General features: G+C 61.4%; 1 protein-coding gene across 1 annotated transcript; it reads left to right on the top strand.

Moving 5' to 3' along the window:
• The first annotated feature begins 2,815 nt into the window (after positions 1-2,815).
• FSCN1 (fascin actin-bundling protein 1) lies at positions 2,816-12,143 on the top strand. The gene is made up of 5 exons (XM_049638965.1): positions 2,816-3,778; positions 9,833-9,989; positions 10,103-10,224; positions 10,457-10,624; positions 10,989-12,143. The coding sequence occupies exons 1-5, from the start codon at positions 2,947-2,949 to the stop codon at positions 11,189-11,191; spliced, it is 1,482 nt and encodes a 493-aa protein (XP_049494922.1). The 5' UTR covers positions 2,816-2,946; the 3' UTR covers positions 11,192-12,143.
• Positions 12,144-22,026: the final 9,883 nt, after the last annotated feature.

Genomic DNA, 22,026 nt, shown 5'->3' with positions numbered 1-22,026 from the left:
TGTCCATCCATATGACACCAATTAAACAAACATGGCGCATCCTGCCAGGGAATATTATACAACTGTGAAAAAGAACAAGGAAGCCACTTTTGTACTGAAGCGGAAACCGTGTTAAGATACACCAAGCAAGGAGCACCTGGGTGGCTCAGTTAGTAGAGCATGTGACTTGATCTCAGGGCCCTGAGTTCGAGTCCCATAAAAAAAAGATACATCAAGTAATCAAAGGGTTGAAAATAACGGAGAGAAGAATACAAACTCAAGTTCGCTGGTCTTTGCGTAAAGAAAGGAAAACACAAGACACCAATCTAACTGCACTTGTGGAGCTGATGGGGTGGAAACTGGGATGGGAACAAAGCCCGGGTTGCGTTTTTGAATATTTGAACCCTGGGAAGGCATCATCTATTCAGACAAAAACTTAAATACTGGTAATTTAGGTCCACATCCTTTGAAATTCTTCGTGTACTGACCCCAGCTGACCTCGCCCCCCAAGTCCTAGGACACAGCCGCTTTTCCACAACACTGCAGGATCGATTGTGTTCACTAGACTGAGACAGTCCTTGTCCTGTGGGGACATCTCAGGTGTCCTTTTCTGGTCCTCCCCCATCCCCCGCCCTTTGCAAAATTGCATGTTCATTTATTCCACAAATAGGCACGAGCCTCCGTGTTCCTGGCTGATGGATCCTAAAAGGCTTACACAGACTCCACCTTTGCTTGACTACAGGAGTTCTCGGGGGTTCCTGGGGACCCTGGGGGCCCGAGGGGACCCGTCTGTGTCCCCAGGATCCTCCTGTCAATGTCGTTAGTGAATAATAAAACAGCTGGCATTTGTTGAACACTGACCACACGCCAGGGAGAGTTTCTCAGCAACTGTCCTGGGGCGGGCACTGTCACCATGCCCCTTACAGGATGGCAAAGCCGAGAGCCAGGGATGTGCATTTGAACCCAGGCTCTCACCATACCCATCTGGACTCACCAGTCTTTCTAGCCCTCAAGAGCGTCACCTGGGAAGGCCTGGACCCCGCTCCCACCTCTGGCCTGATCGAGAGGCAGGAGCCCCCAACCGCCGATTCCCTCTTGGCCTCTGGGCTGCAAAGCTGTGGGAAGGGGCTTTGGGGCCGGAGAGGGGAGCTGCAGACAGGGGGGAGGTGTTGCGGGGCCTGATCCCCGTGGGGGGGTCTCAGCACTCCAGCACCACTGCCGGCATGAGGTCGGGCACCCCACGGCCTTCTGTAAATGCTGCAGCTATCTCTCCGCCTCTCCTCGGAGCCTTGGAAGTTGGCCAGAGATCTGGGGTCTTTCTAGTTAAATGGAGGGCTTTCTGGGGACTGGAATGGCTCCTCAGGGAGGGCCAGGGCCAGTGTCTGAGCTCCATGCCCCCAGGGACTCTCAGACTGGCCTGAGATGGGGGGTCTGTATCTCTTCTACAAGACGGAAACTGAGGCTCTGAGAGGTTAAGTAACTTGCCTAAAGTCACATAGCCAGTGAGACCCTGGGTTTCGAGCCTAATAGACAGCCTCGCAATGACAAAGTTTGGATGTTCCGGCTCTTGAGGAATGGGTTTTGTGGGAGGGGAGGCTATGGTCACTGTCAGTAAACCCATTCGAGCCACAGTGGTGAGAAGGGGACCCCATCTTCCCCTGGAAGATGAAATATCCCCGGAGGAGTTTGCCTGGGTTGGGGTGGGGGGGGGGCGGTGGGCACAGAGCAGACCAACCAGTAGGAGCTAGTTCAGTGCTCTCTGCCTTTGGCCTCGGGACCTTGTGGGCAGCCTGTGGTCATGCTGGCATTCCAGGGGCTCGCTTGGCATGTGGGGAATGTCCCAGCAAAAGTCCTAGCCTTAGAAAAGGGAAGTGTTTCTAGAAGGGGGAGGAAGTAGGAGGGCGGTGGGTGTCGGCAGGGAATGTCCCCTTTGAGGGAGGAGGGCAGAGAGCTGGGGTCCTGAAGGAGGAGGGCTACTCTACCTTCCAACCCCCTTCCAGGGTGCCCAGCTCAGCCACCTATGAAGTGGGAGCCTGGGGGTAGAAAGCGAACGGCCCGGTGGTCCAGGGGGCGCCCACCTGGATTCCACCCCTCAGACTGCATCCCACCTCCGACCAGCCCGGAAAAGGGTACACTGATCCTGCACTGCTCACCCCACTGCCTGGAAGACCAGCACCCCGAGGCTCCTGCAGCCCCAGAATGGGAACAGCGGTCACTCGTCTCTGCCACCAGCTGAAAGGGCTATTTTGGGCTAGCAGGGCTGGGTGCTTGGGCCACCGGGAGGGTCTGGGCGGCCTTCAGGGCAGAGTCTTGCAAGACCTGAGTTGGGGTTGTTGGGGTGTGCCCCCACCCCCCTCTTCGGCCCACTGGCCCTCTTGGGGGGATGTGGGGGCGTCTCCCTCCTTTAGAGCTCTGCTCTGAGGCCACCTCCTCCGAGCAGCCTCCAGACCGCCTCCACCCAGTACTGATGTGTTCTGTGGCCTCTGCGGTCTCTGTCACAACCTCAAACCCGGCCCGGCCCGTCCTTCCTCCCATCTAGGCTTGGGATGGAGGCGGGGTGGGGGTGGGGGTGGGGGGGCTTCGAGGGGTCCCGACCTCTGGGTAGATCCTCAGGCTGCGGCACTGCGGGGGTGGGACCCTGGCACTGGGGGGAGCGAGCCGAAGCGGGGACGCAGCAGAGGCCTGCCGCGCAGGAGGAGAGGGGACGCCGAGCCTGCCAACCGCGCCCCTCCGCGCGCTCCCTGCGCCCCCTCCCCGCGCCGAACCCCGGGGCGGGCCGGGGGCGGGGCCTCGCGGCGCTGACGTCACCCCGCCTAGAAAGGGGCTCGCGCGCCGCGGGCCGGCTTTGTGGAGCGCTGCGCAGGGTGCGCGCCGGGCCGCGGCCGTGAACAAAGGAGCAGGGCGCCGCCGCGGGGACCCGCCACCGACCTCCCGGGCCGCGCCAGGGCCCTCCCGCCCGCCGCCACCATGACCGCCAACGGCACTGCCGAGGCGGTGCAGATCCAGTTCGGCCTCATCAACTGCGGCAACAAGTACCTGACGGCCGAGGCGTTCGGGTTCAAGGTGAACGCGTCGGCCAGCAGCCTGAAGAAGAAGCAGATCTGGACGCTGGAGCAGCCGCCCGACGAGGCGGGCAGCGCGGCCGTGTGCCTGCGCAGCCACCTGGGCCGCTACCTGGCGGCGGACAAGGACGGCAATGTGACCTGCGAGCGCGAGGTGCCGGGCCCCGACTGCCGCTTTCTCATCGTGGCTCACGACGACGGCCGCTGGTCGCTGCAGTCCGAGGTGCACCGTCGTTACTTCGGCGGCACCGAGGACCGCCTGTCGTGCTTCGCGCAGACCGTGTCGCCGGCCGAGAAGTGGAGCGTGCACATCGCCATGCACCCGCAGGTCAACATCTATAGCCTGACCCGCAAGCGCTACGCGCACCTGAGCGCGCGGCCGGCCGACGAGATCGCCGTGGACCGCGACGTGCCCTGGGGCGTCGACTCGCTCATCACGCTGGCCTTCCAGGACCAGCGCTACAGCGTGCAGACGGCCGACCACCGCTTCCTGCGCCACGACGGGCGCCTGGTGGCGCGCCCCGAGCCCGCCACCGGCTACACGCTCGAGTTCCGCTCCGGCAAGGTGGCCTTCCGCGACTGCGAAGGCCGCTACCTGGCGCCGTCGGGGCCCAGCGGCACGCTCAAGGCGGGCAAGGCCACCAAGGTGGGCAAGGACGAGCTCTTCGCCCTGGAGCAGAGCTGCGCCCAGGTCGTGCTGCAGGCGGCCAACGAGAGGAACGTGTCCACGCGCCAGGGTGAGTGGGGACGCCGCCCCCCTCCTCTCCCGGTCGGTGCACAAAGCGCACCCCACCCCCGTACCTCCAGCCTCCCGCCCTTTCTCGCCCGCGGCGCTGCTGTAATCCCCAGCGACGTCCGGTGCGCCCCCGCTAGGCGCGCCGGCCACCCCGCCTCGTCGCGGGACGTGCGCTCGGGCCCGGAGGAGGGGGCGAGGGGTGGGGCTTTGCCCATCCTTGCGCGGCGCCGCACACCCCCGCCCCGCGTCGGGGTTGGGGCTCCCCGGGCCCCACGTAGGCGCCGCCCTACGGGCCACCCTCCGACCCCCCACCCCCACCCCCAGCCCCAGCCCTAGGCCTGGAACTCCCCACGCGCGCAGATCCCGCGGATCGCCCTGCCCAGCCCTGCCCAGCCCAGCCCTGGGGGGCAACGCCCATCCCCCCTTTCCTCGTGCCCCTCCCTGGTCAGCTCGAGGGCGAAGATGAGGGTGGCTACACGCTCGGGGCACACCCCCACGCCCCACGGTCCTCGCAGCGCAGGCGGGATGGGGGAGCCTTTGATCTCCGCAGGGTGCGCCGCCACCTTCCAGCCCTCCAGGCCTTTCTCCACCCCCACTCGCAGCCTCGAGAGGTCGGCCTCTGCTGGGGGGTGCGCCCCTCGTGTCTGCCCTTCCCCCCCAGCCCCTCCTCCCGCGTCTGCCCCGCGCTCCAGGCCGCGGCCTTTGTGAGCAGGGGGGCGGGCTCCTCCAGAGGGCCCTCCCTCGCCCCCTTTGTCCTGCTCGGTCTCTGCAGATGGGAAAACCAGATGCGGAGGGGCGGGGGAGGGGATCGGTTTTCTGCTGGTCCCCCCTTGCTGAGGACCCCCCGCGCCGCCCCCGGTTCTAGTGCCCGGGTCCGGAGCCTCTCCTGGAGGCGGCCTCCCTCCTTGCGCCCCGGTCCCGGGACGGCGTGGCGCCGATGGCCCCCTGCCAGGCACCCACCCCGCCCTGTGCCCGCCGCGCGTCTCGGGTCTGGTGCGCTCTGCGCTGCGGGCGTTCGAGGGCGGACTTAACGGGAGCCCAGAGACCCCAGCCTGGCTCCCTCGGGAGGCCCCCTACCCTCGAATGAACCCATCCCCAAGTGTCCCGCCTGGAACAATTGGCTGCAACTCGATGCGTCCTTTCCCGGGCCTCCCGCTGGCCTGGCCATTTCCTACCGGCCTGCGCGCCAGAAATGAGCCCCCCTCTTCCCTTCTTAGATTCTCCCCCTGGGCGGTTTCTCTTCCTTCTGACGCCCTCGTCCCTCCTTTGGCAAGGAAGACAGTTGGTTCTCTGCAGCCAGAGGCCCCACTGGACGGACCTGTCGGGGGCTGGCTCTGCCGAGTGGGAAGTTGGAGCCCAGCCTCTGGAGATGGCTGGATGGGAGCCCAATCGGTGGCCTCCCCCTGGTAGAGTGGCCTTCCCGGACTTTCTCCTGATAGCCAGCCTCCTGACTGTGGGCTGGGACTGGGGAGAGGGGCCTGCAGCCCCTTGTCAGTGGGGTAGAGGCCGGGAAGGGGAAATGGCTGTTTTGTGCCTGAGTTTGCTTGATTTGGGCAGTAATATTTCAAGGGAACAGATGAGCGGGTTTGGCCCAGAGAGGTGAAGCCATTTGCCCAAGGTCACACAGCAAGTCAGCACCTTGCAGAACTGGGTCAGTCTGACTACAGAATGGGTGCTTTTCGGGACCCCCTGATACCTCCCAGCCTCCAGGGCACAATGGGCCTCCCCTTTCTGGTCTCACACAGCGTAGGTAGGGCAGGACTCCTCACCTCTTCAGCAGATCTTGAGGCCCTACCAGGTGAGACATGCTGAGGCCTGAGTGGTGAACAAATGAGTGCGTGTGTCCGGACCCTTCCCTGTTGTGGCTAATGTTCTTGTTGGGACATGAGCAGCATCCCAGAGGTGTCAAAAGGCCTGGGGGTCCAGAAAGTATATCAGGATCCCAGATTCAATGGGGGAGGGCAGGGTGGGGGGTTGGTGACTTCTGAAGAGGATAATTGAGCTGACCTGAAACATGAATACAGGTCGTGTGGATCAGGTGTGTGGAACAGTGGTGCCAGCAGGAGGCAAAGCTGGTGCAAAGGCCCTGAGGCAGGAAGGAGCAGAAAGCCCAGTATGGCTGGGAAGGAGTTTGTGAGGTTGGTAGGTGGGACTGAAACAGCTGGTGGGGGCCACCATGAGGAAGACCTTGCCCTTGCCCTCGGGGTCGGGAAGAGCTGAGCGAGCCTGGGCAGATGCCCTCTCCTCTTTATTAAGCTTGCTGGCAGCGTTCGGGTGTGATTCAGGCTGATGGGGCAAGGGGAGCCGGAAATTGGGCCAGTAGAAGTGTTGGCTCATCTGTGAGTTTAAAGGTGCATAGAGTTGGGGGAGGGGTCTTTGGGGGCTGAGATTGGGGCTCTTTTGGCCTCAGATCTTGGGGTCCTCCTCTTGTTCTCGTGTTAGCTGACCCCGGGGCTTCCCGGTGGGATGGAGGGTGACCGGAGGACCCGGAGCCGTTTGGGGATGGGGGGGCGTGTCTGCGGAGGCCATTTTGGACAGGCCTGCGTGGCAAGGAGGCGGTGTCTGTGCTTCTGACACATGCTGGGAAAAGCCAGCCAGGAAGGAGGAGGATCGGGGCTTAGCCGGCAGGGGGGATGTGAATCATGTCCACAGGCTTGCACAGGCCTGGCCTGGTGGGGGTGGGGTGCTCCCTGCTGAGGCTGCAGCCTGCTCTCTGGCCTCAGTTTCCCCACCTGCTTGGGCTGCCCCAGGGTAATCCTTTGAGCCAGGCTTTCTTTCTGGGAGGGGGCCGTCTCGGCTACCAGGGAGTGGGGTCCTCTGCCTGAGGACCGATGTGACAGGCAGATGGCCTATGTCCATCCCAGGTGCTCAGAAATGGTGTAGCTGTGACCACGTCCCAGGTGAGGAGCTGGCTTGGGTGGGGCTGGAGGTTGGCAGGGTCTCTGGGGGAGCAGCACGTCACTCCCAGTGGGGTCTCCTGCCGTGCTCCTTAGAAATCTCACCTGCCCCCGACGCCAGCCACACGCTGGGCTGTGCCTCACCGAGGTCCCCCCTTGGTCTCACAGCTCCTTGCCTCTGGCCAGCTGTGCCCTGGGGAGGTGCTCGGGAAGTGCCCTGTCCCAGCCACTCAGGGGCACTCAAAAGGCAAGGCTGGCTGGCTGGCTGGCTGGCTGAGAAAGGGCTGGCCAGGTTGGGCTTTGCAGGATGTGTGAGAGCTCTCCTGAAGAGGCGGGACACGTGAGGTAATTCAGGCCCTTGTTCTTGTGCAAGGATGGAGGCAGGATCTGAAGGGGTCAGGTGGTGGTAAGAGTGACCAGAAGGTGGGGCGGGGGGAGCGGAGTCTCCCACCCCCCGCAGCCTTAGCAGACCCCAAATTCGCCTGGCCTGTCCAAAGTGGACACTCCCCAGCACCCCATTCAGGTTAGCGGAGGGGACTGGGAAGCCCTCTCTGAGCTACCTTAGAGAATGGCTCAGAGGCTGGAGACAGGGAAAGCCATGAGGCAGAGGGCCGGGCAGGGCTGGGGGCGGCAGGAGACGTGCTTCTTTGAGCCCCCACATCTGCCTCCCCGGGGCTCCTGCGGGTCTGTGACTCAGGTTTTCTGTGCTGCTGCTGCTGTTGATGAAAAGAAAAATCCCGAAGAAAACCCTGTTCCCATAGTAACCCAGCTCTAATTAGAGACTCCAAGGCCAAGCGGGGCCTTTCCCGTCTGGGCAGGGCCTCGGAGCCAGGAGGGGCCCCGCTGGACGTTGGGGAGACGAATCCCTCCCCCACCCCTTCCTTTTGGGGTTGGAGGACCCTTTTGGTAGACAGAGGGAGATTGAGGCTGAGTGAGGGGAGGGCACTTACCCCAGGGTGCCTGGCCCCCACTTTGGGTGGCTCCCCTGCTGGCCTAGGCCCTTCCAGGACTGCACACAGCCAGCTGATGGGGTCTCAGTAACCCAGTGGCCGGTGGCAGCTGTGTGCCCCTGGGCAGCGACGACCCAGCGGAGCCTCCCGACTTCTGCGTTATCTCCCGAAGGCTGGCAAGTGCCTCGTTTATCTGCAAGGCTGTATTAAGATGAGCCCTTTGAACCAGCAGATTTGACTTCTAACCCAGGTCCCTTCCCTGCTCCCTTCTGCCCCTCTTTCTGGGGATCTCCCTCTGTCTTTCCTGCTGTTGGAGCGTGCCTGGAGGGCTTTTAGTCTCCTCTGTTCCCTCCTTCGGGTCAGCCAGCCAGCGCAGGTACCCTGGGCAGGTGGCCGGGGCGGGCTCACAGGGCCCCTTCTGCAGCAGTGGGGGTGGGGCAGGTCGGCCCGCTTTCGGGGACTGCAGCCCCAAGTGGTGCTCCTCCCCTGAGTGGCCCTAGGACGGTCCCATTCTTGGTGGCCCGGCTACCCAGGGGGCCCAGTCCCTGCTGACCCTTATCCTCACCCAGTGCTTTACTGGGGGTGTGATGGCGGATGGGGCTCATTACCTGCCTCGCGGCCGTCAGCAGATCCCCAACATCAGGGCTCTGCGGGCCCGGGGGGCCTGGAGGGTGGAGCCCAAGGGGTTCCAAGAGGATCTATTTCAGGGCCCTGGGTCCTCCAGGCCACACAGAGGGAATGGCTGGAGGCCCGTTTGCCCCCTTCCCCTCCTCAGGGTCACCAGGACTCAATACTCTCCCTCTGGGTGACCTTGGGCAAGGACATACCACCTCTGTGCCTCAGTCTCCCTCTTTGTGGAGGTGAAGGTCCCCTCCCCCTGGTGCTGATGTGGGTTAAGACAGGCTCACACCCTGGGCACCTGGGGGGCTCAGTGGGTTAAGCGTCCGATCTCGGCTCAGGTCACGACCTCACCGTTCCTGGGTTCGAGCCCTGCTTCGGATTCTGTGTCGCCCTCGTTCTCTGCCCCTCCCCCATTTGTGCTCTGTCTGTCTCTCTCTCTCTTTCAAAAATAAATAAACATTAAAAAAAGAAAATAGGCTCACACCCTTCAGGCCCTCCACTTGGTGGCAGAGAGCTAAGGGTGGGTCCCGGCCGGGGGTGGGGGTGGGGGAACCGGGGCTCCGCCAGCCACCAGCCTCCATCTGCCCCTCTGAAGGGACAACTTACCGTCCACCAGTGTGGTCCCGTCTTCCCTAAGGTGTCAGGACCCAAACGGTGACCCACTTGCGAGCTCTGAGTCTGGGCACCAGCAGGTGGGGCAGATGTCTCTGCTGTTGGGTTTGTTCGAACCCAGGCGCTTGGGGAGTGTGAGTTCGTTCTATTGGGGCCGCATAGCTTGCTTCCGGGCTGCAGGGCGTGGGAACACTGGAAGCTCCCTCTGGTCACATCAGGTGCTTTGGGGACAGGGACACGTGTGCAAAGATGCTGCCAGATCACCTGCAGGTCGAGATCGGTGGCAGGCGTGCACTGAGGTGGAGAAAATGCCTGTGTCTGCACAGGGGGGACAGGCAAGGAGGGTGACTCCACCCGCCGTGCCCGGTGCGGTCTGGGGCGCGGGGGCGTGGGAGGACCGCGTGGGACTTCACTTTTACGAGTTTTGTAAATTCTCTGAAAGGAACGTGAGGTCGCTCTTCTGTTTTCCTATTAACTTGGACATATTCAGAGGCACGGGGAGGCTACGATGTCTCGATTTCCCTCAGGTGCCACAGTCTGCCATCTAGCTCCATCTGTCCCTTTATTCGTTGTTTTTGGTTGTAGGGAAAGCAAATCCCTGGCCTCGGTGCATTTCGTCTCGAGCTGTTTGTGTCTGAAAAACGAGGCCATTTTCCTACATAACCGCAATATCATGAACTGTAATTAATCCTTAATATTTAATCCTGGGCCGCGTTAAGGTTCTCCCGACTGGCTCTAGAATGGCTTTTTGCAGATGGTTTGTCGGAAGGTATCACTTGTATAATCAGAGGACATGATGCCAAGACGGACGTGGCCGGCCTTGGTCCCTGCCTGGCCCTGCCTGGGGTCTTGGGTTCTGGCCTCTGCCGTCGAGGCTGAGGGGTCTCCGCAGCCCCGCCGTGTTGGTGTGTGAGGGCAGGGCTGTGGGTCAGCCCGAACTGGGGTCCCCGTGCCAGTCGGAAGCTCTCCCCGCAGGTATGGACTTGTCAGCCAATCAGGACGAGGAGACCGACCAGGAGACCTTCCAGCTGGAGATCGACCGCGACACCAAAAAGTGTGCCTTCCGCACCCACACGGGCAAGTACTGGACGCTGACGGCCACCGGGGGCGTGCAGTCCACTGCCTCCACCAAGTGAGTCCCTCCCCCCCCCCCCCAACCACCCCGCACCCAGACCGGCCCTCTCTGTTGGGACGGGGCCCGGGGACCCGGGGCGGCCTTGCCTGACCCTGCCCTGTCACCCCCAGGAACGCCAGCTGCTATTTTGACATCGAGTGGAGTGATCGGCGGATCACACTGCGTGCGTCCAATGGCAAGTTTGTGACGGCCAAGAAGAACGGGCAGCTGGCCGCCTCGGTGGAGACAGCAGGTAGGTAGTCCCTCCCTGGTTCCCCGGAGGGTCTGCCCACCTCCTAGTCACTCCCCGGCACCGCACCCCCCCCCCCCCACCCCCCCCCCGCTAGGTGTCACCCCAGGGCTGATTTGCCCGGTGACCCCAGAGTCCCGCCCTCCCTCTCTGAGCCGCACCCGGATCATCCCAGCCCCCCCCCCCGCCCCGCCCCCACCATGAGGCTCACCGCCCTTCCCCCTTCCTGGGCCAGGGGACTCGGAGCTCTTCCTCATGAAACTCATCAACCGCCCCATCATTGTGTTCCGCGGGGAGCACGGCTTCATCGGCTGCCGCAAGGTCACGGGCACCCTGGATGCCAACCGCTCCAGCTACGACGTCTTCCAGCTGGAGTTCAGTGACGGGGCCTACAACATCAAAGGTGGGTTCTCCCGAGGCGGGGTGGCTCAGTGATTTGGCTCTGGGGACAGACATCCTGTGGCCGCCAGGCCCTTCCCCTCTTCTCTGTGTAGGAGGGGGGCTCCCCGGCCCACCCCAGAGTGGACTCCCTGCCTCCACCAGAGCGAGAGGCGGGGTTCTGGAAAGGGTGGGCCGGGAAGGTGTCGCACACCTGAGCTGTGGGACTTAAACCCCGGGTGGGGGGAAGGGGCGCGGACCCCTGTCCAGCAGGGGGGGGAGGGAGGCTTAGACACAGAGGTCACCCCAGTCCCGGAGGTGGTGATTGCCGTGTGGGGAGCTGGCCCAGCATGGGGCCTGATGGGCCTCGCCCCCACCCCCCACCCCAGACTCCACAGGCAAGTACTGGACAGTGGGCAGTGACTCCTCGGTCACCAGCAGCAGCGACACCCCCGTGGATTTCTTCTTCGAGTTCTGTGACTACAACAAGGTGGCCATCAAGGTGGGCGGGCGCTACCTGAAGGGGGACCACGCGGGGGTCCTGAAGGCCTGCGCCGAGACCATCGACCCCGCCACTCTGTGGGAGTACTAGCCTGCCGCCCAGCGCCCTGTCCCCGCCCTGCCCAGACCCTTCTGCTAATAACTCTCTTCTCCAGGCGGGCTCCGGTGTCGTGGCAAGTCCCTTGCCTTTCAAACTGGAAACCCAGAGAAAATGGTGCCCCCACCTGTTGCCCCGTGCCTGGTCCTTGGAGGGGATCTCAGACCCCTCTGCCCTCTCCTCTCTGCCATGGGCGAGGCTGGCACCCCTTTCTTCTGACCTCAGACGACTCTGAGCCTTATTTCCTCAAAGTGGCCGAGGAGGGCGGGGGGCACTGGGAGGCCTTCCTGAGCCCCTGGGCCTGGCTGGGTGTGTAACTGGAATCTTCTGCCCCCTCCCAAGAGCCTCTCCCCACCCGCCCCTTCCCGGGAGCTGGGCGCTTGCCCCCAGCTTATCGGAGCCCCTGGTGCACCATCCCTGCGGCGGGGGGAGGCTGTGGGAGGGGGAGGGGGTGAAAGCAGCGTGTGCTGGCTGCTGGCCCCTCTGCACCCGCCGCCTGCCCGTCTGCCCCCCGCTGTGGTCTGGGGCCCTGCCGTCTTCTTTCACCCTGGCCTGACTGGAAGCAGAAAATGACCAAATCAGTATTTTTTTTTCTTTTTTTTTGAAACGAAACATTATTGCCAGAGGCGCCCAGGCAAGCCTGGTTGGCAGCCACGAGTGATCTTCAAGGGGTCTCGTGGGGGATCTTGAATCGGCATCTCCGGGCCTCGTAGCCCTACTTGCTTGCTGGTCGCGGGGGGCGGGGGGCAGGGTGCTTCCCTGAATCCCAAACCCGCCCCTACCTCCTCGGGGCCTCTCGCCGGCCCCCTCCCTCCTGCCTGCCCTGGCCTGTGTCCCCATCTGGTGGTGCTGAGTCCCTCACCGCCTCAGCCAGAGCCCCCGGTGTGATCGGTGCTCCCTGTCCGACTGGACTCCTTGGGTCTTGGGGTGGGATGAGGTTGGGCGGCACCCTCCATCGGGAGCCTCCCGGGGAGCCCCGAGGCCCTTGGCTCCCGGCCCTGCCCCCTGCCAGCCCCCCGCCCCCGGTTCATCTCTGCCATGCATCTCACTCTGGGTGTCTTGGTCTTTTATTTTTTGTAAGTGTCATTTGTATAACTAAACGCCCATGATAGTAGCTTCAGACTGGAAAGCAAAATAAAATAATGCGTGTGCAGCCCTGAGCTGGCCCGTGTGTGTGTGTGTGTGTGTGTGTGTGTGTGTGTGTGTGTTGGGGGTGCAGGCGGGTGGGGCGGACGGGGCCCAGGGTCCGATGGGTGGTCTGAGCAGCCTGGCTGCCTCCAGGAGTGGAGGAGGGGGCCCTGTGAGGGATGGCCTCTTACTTACCCCAGAGATCTGCCTGAGGCCACCAGGGTCCCAAGCAGGTAGCGGGAGCTCCTGGGTGGGGAGGTGGCTCAATCTGGTCCCACAGTTTCCTGCCTCCAGTATTTGTGAGGCCCGTTCAGGCCTGCACCGTGAGTTGGGCCCGTGGGCTTAGGAGGTCGAGGTCAGGGTAACACGAACCCATAGATCCAGCTTTCTTCTGCCTCTAGAGATGCCCTTGACTACAGCTTGGAGGACTGGGGCCCTTGGCCGCCCTCTTCTACTGCATAGGCCTTGTGTGGATCCATCAACACCCCCAAACGCTAGGCCTTGCAGAGGCTGGGATTTCGCGGTCCGACGGGCCCTCTGAGGATGGGCACAGATAGAGACAGGTGCAGGTACTGGGAGCAGGCGGCTGGATGGGCTAAGCTGGGGGGAGGGAGGCGCCAGGTTGGGTCCCTACATCAAAGCAGGCTCGGCCCTGGAAGTTGGGGGACACTTCTCCATCTGGCACACCGGAAGCTGATGAAGTGTCCAGCCCTGAGCCCACCCTGCGTTCTCGGCCCCTGGCCGACCCCCCTCCCCCCCATCTGGCCAGCCCTGCAGCGACTGCAGTATATCACTTAACCCAGAGCTTCCCGAGGGTAGCGCCAGCTCCCATCTTACAGAGAAGACTGAGGTCCAGAGCAGTCAGGCACAGCCTTGCGGGTGGAGCTCGGCGCCCTGTGGGTGTCCAAGGAGCAGAGGATGGATGCGGACACGGGGGGCGTGCAGCGTAAGGGCCTGGGACCGCTGGGGTGAGGGGGCTGGAGACGGCCTCGCCGCCAGAGGGCTCAGCGGAAGCGCTGATTGGCTGCTGGTGACGAAACTGGGAGGCGGGCTGTGATTGGTGGTTCCTGGAGGCGGGAGTCTCGAGATTGACAAGGGCAGATGGCAGCCACAAAGGGATGTTGGGGCCCCAGCGGGGTCCTGGCGACCGGTCCCCCCACCCCTGTTAAAACCAGGCTGGAAGCCAGAAAAGTCTCAGTGACATGGAAGGGACAGATGAATCTTCCGGATCCAAGCTCTTCCAGACCACGGGGGAGGGGGTGGGCGGGGGAGGCACACTGAGAGGGGTTGGGGTGGGGTGCAGGGGTTCCAGTTGGGCACAGCTGTAGATCCTGCTGGGTGAGGTGGCTCGAGCCCCGCCCACGGACCAGGAATGAACTGCCCTGGAATGACACCAGGGTCCGCTCCCGGAATCCCAGCCTCGTCCCTAACCAGACAAGCTAGGCACAGGTTCCGAATTCCATCCATTCCACAAAAATGGGCACCTGTCACGTGGCTGCGCATTGTGGGGGCTGTGGGTGACTGAGGCACGCAGTCTGACTGGGGAGATGATCACACTTAGGGAAAGAGGGCATTATAAGGGACAGGGAGGACAGTCTGGGCAGAGGGAACAGCATATGCAAAGGTCCTGTAGGGGGAAGCTAGGCAGGAGGCAGGGTGGAGCCTCCTAGGGTGGGTGGAGCCTCCTTGGGTCCTCCCTGAAGAGTGGGTTTGAACAAGCGAGGGAGGTTGTCTCAGGACCCACCTGGAGGCAATGGGCGTCTTCAGAAAGAGATCGATCATCCTGTGGCCTTGCGTGGAGCATGTTGGGGACCACCAGCCTCACTCCTGCACACCCAGGCTCCTCACTTCTGGGTCTTTCCGGGCCTTCGTTTCCCTTCTGTCAGAACCAGCTCTGGGGCCCAGGGTTGAATGCCAGAGCAGGAGACGCAGCTCTCGATCCTGCCAGAAGAACCTTCCTCAGTGTCTCCCCATTGACAAGGGCCTGGCCCCATCACATGCGATCCCACATACACATGGACTTATGTACATGCATGGGCATGCGTACAGAGTCCTGTGCACACACAAACACGTGCACTAGAGACATATGTGTGTGCACAGACACAGAAGTGCTCACGGACACACAGATGAATACAGATACACATACGCCAGCTCCCGGGGAACAATGAGCTGTCTTGAGCTGTCCTGGTCGGTGGGGCCTCTGAGCTTCCCAAGTGTGTCCGCAGCTCAGGCTTCTCCCCTGTTTGTTTCTTTCTTTTTAATTAAAAAAAAAAAAAAAAAAAAAAAAAAGGTTTTTATTTATTTTTGAGAGAAGGAAGATGGAGTGTGAGAGGGGGAGGGGCAGAACGAGAGGGAGACACAGAATCCGAAGCAGGTTCCAGGCTCTGATCTGTCAGCACAGAGCCCGACGTGGGGCTCGAACCCAGGAACCGTGAGATCATGACCTGAGCCGAAGTCGGACGCCTAACCGACTGAGCCGCCCAGGGCCCCTCCTCTCATTTCTGGGGCGATCTCAGAGGAGGACACTCCAGGGCTGGCTGTGCCCTACTTCCTGCAGGGTCAGAGCAGTCTCTTCCTGAATCAGGAGGGATGATAGGTAACCTCCGGTGACCCCACACTGAATCATAATGTGAGGCCCCAGAAGGATCTGGACTCTCTGGGGACCCTCCGTCCTCAGTTTCCCCCATTTGAGCAGTGGGCGATTGGCTCCCTGGCAAGACTGTCCAGATGGAGGAGGGGTTCTGAGACCCCTGGGGCAGCGAAGAGAGAAGGGAACAGATGTGGTCTCCCCAGGCAGAAGGAGGCGTGGAGAAGGGGCCTGGGCAGGGGGAGGAGGGGCGGGGTAGGGTGGAGCGTTCGGCCCGAAGCCCAAGCCTCTTAGTGGGGCCTCTGGGCTTAACCAGGAGGAGGCTCATCCTCCAGGAGGTGTGAATCAGCAAGACAGAAGCTGTGCAGACTTGGGGGAGGGATATGCACTCCCCTCCCCCTCCCTGGGACCCAGGCCTGCCCCCCTGGGAGGGGAGGGGCAGACCCACCTTCCAGGAAGCTCCTGCTGGTGCCAGGCATTGGCAGGTCCTCTGCACGGGACCAATAACTTGATCGTTATTATTATCCTAAGAATCGAGGTGATAAAAGCAAGAGGATGACGTCAAAGGGTGCCCGACCCCAGTCCTTCTCCCCCCAGCCCCGCCCTCAGCCAGGGTACCACCGTTGACTACGTCTTTTACTCTTCTGGAAAACCGGCTGTTACATACAGTACCCACAGATAGCCCTTGCTACGTGCCGGCTACTAGCCCCTTATTCACTCACTTAGTCCTGTGACGGGCTGAGTTGCGTCCCCCTTAAATTCTCACGCCGAGGCCCCAACTCCCAATACCTCACCATGGGATTGTGCGCGGAGACAGGGTATTTAAGGAGGTGATTATGAGAGGTCGCCGAGGTGAGCCCCACTCCAATCTGTGTCCTTGTAAGAAGAGGAGATTAGGAGACAAATTTGCACAGAGGGAAGACTGTGTGAGGTCTCAGGTAGAGGCCCCAGCCCAGCCTTGCTGACTGACACCTTGATCTTGGACTTCCAGCCTCTGGAGCCAACTGCCACCGTCCCCATCCATCCCAGCCCTGGGTAGTGGTGCTGAGTCCTGCTCCTCCCATTTATTGGTGCAAAGACTGAGGCGCAGGGCGGTTATGAAACTTGCTCCGGGTGCAGCTGGGATTTATATAGAGAAACATAACCTGTCTGTGCAGCACATAGACGCTCGCGGGATGGGTTCTCCCAGAAACAGACACGCACTCAAGGCCAGGGGGCTTATCTGGGAGGTGACCCCGGGAACAGGGAGGGGGGTACGTGAGCCTGAAGGAGGACGGCAATAGTGTGTGAGCGCCGTGGGCGACCCGGGAGACCCGGATTCACCCCGCAGAGCCTCCCCGCGAGCGAGCGTGCGGGCGCTCACCGGCTGGCCACTTCCTTAGTGGTTACCCTCCAGCACTTTGGACTTTGCGGTCAGCTGCAGCCGGGGGTGAGGGGAAGTGAAGGGGAAGCCGGGGTGGGGGACTGTGCGTCCAGGGGGCAGCTGGGGGGGGAGACCGGCAGGCCCGTGGTTCACAGCAGCTCTGTGCTGGGCAGGGAGGGGCTACGTGGCAGGGCTGCTCTGGCCTCTGCCGCTGTGCCAAGATGATCAGGACCCCCGTTGGGGTTCTTTTATTGTAATTCAGTAAGGAGATAATTTGGGATGGTGGTAAAATGCACTGACACAGAACTTACCGTCTTCCCTGCTCCGAGTGGCCAGTTCAGGGGCATTAAATACATCCGCCACCACCATCCGTCCTCTAGAACTTTCCATCTTGTTGATTATTTACAAAAATTGTTTTTAAATGCTTATTTAGGGCCGCCTGGGTGGCTCGGTCGGTTAAGCGTCCGACTTCGGCTCAGGTCATGATCTCACAGTTCGTGGGTTCGAGCCCCGCGTCGGGCTCTGTGCTGACAGCTCAGAGCCCGGAGCCTGTTTCAGATTCTGTGTCTCCCTCTCTCTCTGCCCCTCCCCTGTTCATGCTTTGTCTGTGTCTCAAGAATAAATCTAAGCAAAGCAAAACAAAACAAAACAAAAACATGCTTATTTATTTTTGAGAAAGAGAGAGAGAATGTGTGAACAGGGGAGGGGCAGAGAGAGAGAGAGGGGGACATAGAATCTGAAGCGGGCTCCAGGCTGTCAGCACAGAGCCCAACGCGGGGCTCGAACCCATGAACCACGAGATCGTGACCTGAGTCTGATACTCAACCGACTGAGCCACCCAGGTGTCTGCAGAACTTTCCATCTTGTAACATGGAACTCTTTCCCCCGGTTCAACCCCAACGCCCGCCCCTCCCCTGGCCCCCTGGTAAAGTCCATTCTGTGCCAGGGACCTCGGGTCAGTGGAATCTCACAGTGTCTGCCCTTCTGTGACCGGCTTATTTCTGCACGGTGTCTGCAAGGCTCATCCACTTGGACCGTGTGCCAGAATCTCCTTCCTTTCTGCGGCGGAGTATAGTGTCCGTGGGAGGGACGGGCCGCCCCACCGCCGGCTGCCAGCTCGCCTCCGCTCTGGCTCTTGGGAGCACTGCCACCGGGAACACGGGGAGCCGATCTCTCTCCTCGTCCCTGCTTCCCATTCTGTAGGGTCTTGCTGTCCTATGGTCATTCCAGTCTAGTGGGGTTTTTTTTCTTTGAGCAGCTTCATACGGTTTCCCCGCAGTGGCTGCACCATCTCACATTCCCGACGACAGCGCGCCAGGGCCGTATTTTACTTTTTTTTTGCACACACGGGATCGAGTGCCCCCAGGGCCCCTTCCCTTCAGGCGTCTCCTGACAAACGTGCGGTTTCCTTACCTGCACAGGCCGACCTCGCTCTGGCTTCTCCACGACCCACCTGACCTACCTCGTCCGCCGCTCACGGACATTCACATCTGTCCCCCTTGTCCTGAGCGGCACACGCTGCTGAATGGAACAACAATAGTAGGCAGGAGTCCCTTTTTTTGTTGGTTTGCTTGTTTGATTAGAGAGAGAGAAAGAGAGGGAGAGAGCGAGCTGGGGAGGGGCGGAGAGAGAGGGAGACAGAGGATCCAAAGCAGGCTTCGAGCTGACAGCAGCGAGCCCCATGTAGGGCTTGAACTCACGAACCATGAGATCATGACCTGAGCCAAAGTCGGACACTCAACTGATTGAGCCACCCAGGCGCCGAGGCAGGAGACTCTGGGGTCACTTGACATTTTGATAGATGTGGCCAGATGGCCTCCCCGCAGCCCCGCCCCAGCTGTGGGTGAGCGTATCTTCCCCGACCTCTACAGAATCGCCCTCGAAGCTTCTTGCCAGGCTGAAGCCTGGGTCTCACGGAGGCAGGAAGTACAAACGTCACCCCGTGTGGGTTAGGGGGTTCGTCTCTGCTAACGGGGAGCACCCAGGCTCGGTGGGGCCTCTCCACCTCGTCTTCCTGCCCACCGCCTTCCTTCTTCCCGAAGCACCACTGGCAGATTTGGGGGGTATAAATAAAAGCCTCCACAACTCTCAGGGCCTCAGATAGAGTCTCCCCCAAGAGCTGGTCCCTGGTCCCCACAGCGGCAGGTGGTGGCCCGGGCTGTGGTCGGCTGCTCTCCACCTGGCCCGAAGGTCCTCCCTGCCAGGCTCCCGTCCGCAGACCCGGGCAGCCTGCCCGGGCAGCTTTCTCCTCCTTCGCTCCTCTGCCCTGCACAGCCTAGGCCTCCCCAAGCTCTCATGTCTGTCTCCTTGACTCAGGGAGGCCACAGTCTCTGCCCAGCTTCCGGGTCCCCTGCTGCGGCCCGGAGGCTCTCTTGGAAGGCGTTGGGGAAATCACGGAGTCGCCTTCTCCCGGGATCACTGACTTTGCTCCTGTTGTCCAGCATCTGAAGGGCACTGTCCAGGGAGAGGTAAGCCCCGTCCATCATCCTTGTTCCTCCATTATGGCCAGAAGTGGTGCTTCTGCACCCCAGCCCGCCCCCCTTTCCTAAAACAGCATCACAGAGAGATGACTCATGCACCATATAATTCGCCCACTTAAAGGGTACAACTCAGTGCTTTTGTACCTCACGGATACATGCAGCCGTCACCACGGTCAATTTTAGAACATCTCATCATCTCAGCAAGAAAGACTGTCGTCTTTTAGCTGGCATCCCCTACCCCTCCAGGGCCCCTTCAGCCCTAAGCAACCACTCATCTACTCTTTGAATCTTTGGGTTTGCTGACTCTGGTGGACATCTCACATAAATGGGATCGAACAATCCGTGGCCGCTTGTGTCTGGCTTCTTTCGCTGAGCACCATGTTTTCAGCCACGTTGTAACATGGGTCAGCCCTTCTTCCCTTTCTATGACCAAATATTGCGTTGTATGGATAGAGTCCTTTTTATCTCTTCATCAGATGATGGACCTTTGGGCTGTTTCCAGTTTCGGGCTACTATGGATAATGCTAAATTGTCACCGTATTAGCAAACGTTCTAGGGGAGCATCTCTGTACCCTGAAAACCCCCACTCGGTATCTGGGCCATCAGGACACCTGTAAAATTAGAGCCTGTTGTAGCTGGGAGGGCCATTCAAGTTACCCCTTTCCTTTTACAGATGGGGAAACTGAGGCTCCAGCTAGCAGGTGACTTACCCACCATGACACAGGTGGGAAACCACTTGGCCACATTTTCTGATTCCAAAAACAATTAAGCTGACATTTATGTGGCTTCCGTATGTCAGACTGTGTCCTCACATGCAATAGCTCACTTAACATCCCACAAACCCCCTTCTGAGGTGGGTATTAAAAAAATTTTTTTTTCATGTTTGAGAGAGAGAGAGAGAGAGAGGCAGAGTGTGAGCAGGGGAGGAGTGGAGAGAGAAGGAGACAGAATCCGAAGCAGGCTCCAGGCTCTGAGCTGTCAGCACAGAGCCCGACGAGGGGCTCAAACTCACGAACATTGAGACCATGACCTGAGCTGAAGTTGGACGCCTCACTGACTGAGCCATCCAGGTGCCTCACGAGGTGGGTATTTATAGCCTCGTTTCAGATTTATTCTCTCAACAATGATTCCCTGAGCAGCCTGGACCCAGAACCAGTGCGGGAGATGCACCGAATATTCTCCATGGCAGGAACCGTGGAGAATATTCCATGGTAGGGACGGAGTCTGAGATGGCCAGTGTCGTGTGAAAAGAGAGCCCACGGAGGACCGGGCCTCGGCTCAGAGCCGGGAAATGGCGGAGCTGGGCAGGAACGTTTTTTGGCAACATCCAGCCTCCAGGACGTTCTAGGCTTCCTCTTTGGCCTGGTTCCCCATCAGAGGGGAGGGGCGGGAGATGTGTGTGTGGGAGGCATCAGAGTCCCCAGAGGTCTGAGGCTGGGCCGGTTAGGACAGCCGTGTGGGCTGGGGAGCCATGTGGGTCATCCGCTCTGTGCCCCCGTCCAGGCCTGCCCAGGGCCCCAGCGGGGGCCCTCGAAACCCAACAGGGCCTGGGGCCAGGCTGGATCTGATCCTGGGGGTGGGTTCTGGGGTGCCTGGGACAGGGGGCTGCCACCAGCGGGTGGCAGAGACGTGTGCCACCTGCAGAGTGCCCTTCCTTTGAGCTCTGGGCACGTGTTCATCTTCTGGACGCGGTGGCCCTCAGGACTCGTGTGTTTCTCCACGTGAGCTGCTGGGAAGGTGAAGTTGCCTTTAAGGACCCGGCCGGGCCGCCTGGTGGAGACGTGTTTCGGGAGCCCCAGTTCCCGGCTGTGTTTATTTTAACACTGTAGCTTTGCCTCTGCTCCAGTTTGTTTTTTCTGCTTGTTTTATATCATGTGTTATCTTTTTGGTAAGTGGCCTCAATCTCGATAGAAATGAGAAGAGAGAGCGCGAGAGAGAACCAGACGTGGGACAGAGAAAGGAAAGAGAGACTACGAGCTGCCTAAAGGCGGCTGCGGCCATCGTCTCCTTGAGGTGACATCCTGGGCACAGGTGCACAGCCTCCCTATCCCAGCCCGTGCACGCCACTTGTCCGGGACTTGGTTCAGGGCAAGCTGGGAACGGCAGTTTGTGGTCCCATCTCCGCTCCCTCACCGGGGTGGCTGGTTTTGACCCCTTGACGGGCCGGCAGGGTCCTCCCCCGGCCTCTCGGAGGTCAGTGCCCTGCTGGAGGGAGGCTCGGGCTACGAGGGGTGAGGCCGGCGGGGGCTGTGGTCTCAGCTGAAGCCCAGCGGGGAGCAGAGCTGCCTGGCTGAGCCCTCGACCCGCAGCGCTGTCAGAATCAGCACCTCGGGGGTGTTCCCAGCCGCCACGGTGGCCTGTGGTTTTCTGCGACGGTAGATGAGAGGCCGGAGAAGCAGGGGCCAGCTGGAACCAGCACCCAGAGGAACCGGAGGGCCAGAGAGAAGGCTCCGAGGAAGGTCTGAGAACGCCCGCGGGTGCACCAGCCATCCCCGGGCTGGCAGACACCAGCCCCGCGGTCTCCCCCTGCTTCCCTGGCCTCCGCTCTGCCTGTCCGGAAATCCCGGCACCCTTGGCGCCCTGGTCTGGCCTGCTGTCATCCCCAGGCCTTCAGGACTGGGTCTGCGGTCGGATGCGCCGTCTGGGCTGAGGACGTGGCCCCCCCCCCCCACTGCGCCCCGGCCCCTGCTCCCTCAGCTGCCGTTCCGGCGCCTCCTCACTCCACAAGTCCCCACTGGCGTCAGGTCCCCCTGGACTCTCCTGAGCCCCCCGGCACGTGCTCTCACCCGGAGCCCAGGAAGCAGCCTCCCCCACCACCCTCCTCCCCCGGGACTCCACCAAGGCCCTGCGGTGATTCCCAACACTGAGCGGTTGATCGAAAAGGCAGATTCCCCGGGAACCCCCAGAATCACGGGCCCCGCAGCCTGCATGTGGACAAGCCAGGAGGACAAGGAGCTAGGTTGTGGCTCCAGTCTCGGATCCGGCCACCATGATGCCTGCCCCATGCCTGGGCCACCCCCGCCGCGTCCCCCTGTCCCCACCTGCCTGGCCTTTGAGGTGCACGTTTCTTGTTGCCCAGTTGAACGGCAGGCCCAGGCCAGGTGGCCACCGCCCGGTGCACACGTGAGACTGCACGGGGCACGCGTGCCTGAGATTCCTGCGTGGGGCTTGGGGCAGCCTCACACGCACCACGGCCGAGGGCAGGTGGGGGGGGGTGGGACCTGCGGAGGGGTGAGGGGCAGCGGGAAGGGGGCCGGACGACAGCGCTCTT

This window comes from Panthera uncia, chromosome E3 (genome assembly GCF_023721935.1).
Source record: "Panthera uncia isolate 11264 chromosome E3, Puncia_PCG_1.0, whole genome shotgun sequence".
NCBI classification, from domain to species: Eukaryota; Metazoa; Chordata; class Mammalia; order Carnivora; family Felidae; genus Panthera; species Panthera uncia.
This window is presented reverse-complemented; position numbering and strand designations above follow the sequence as displayed.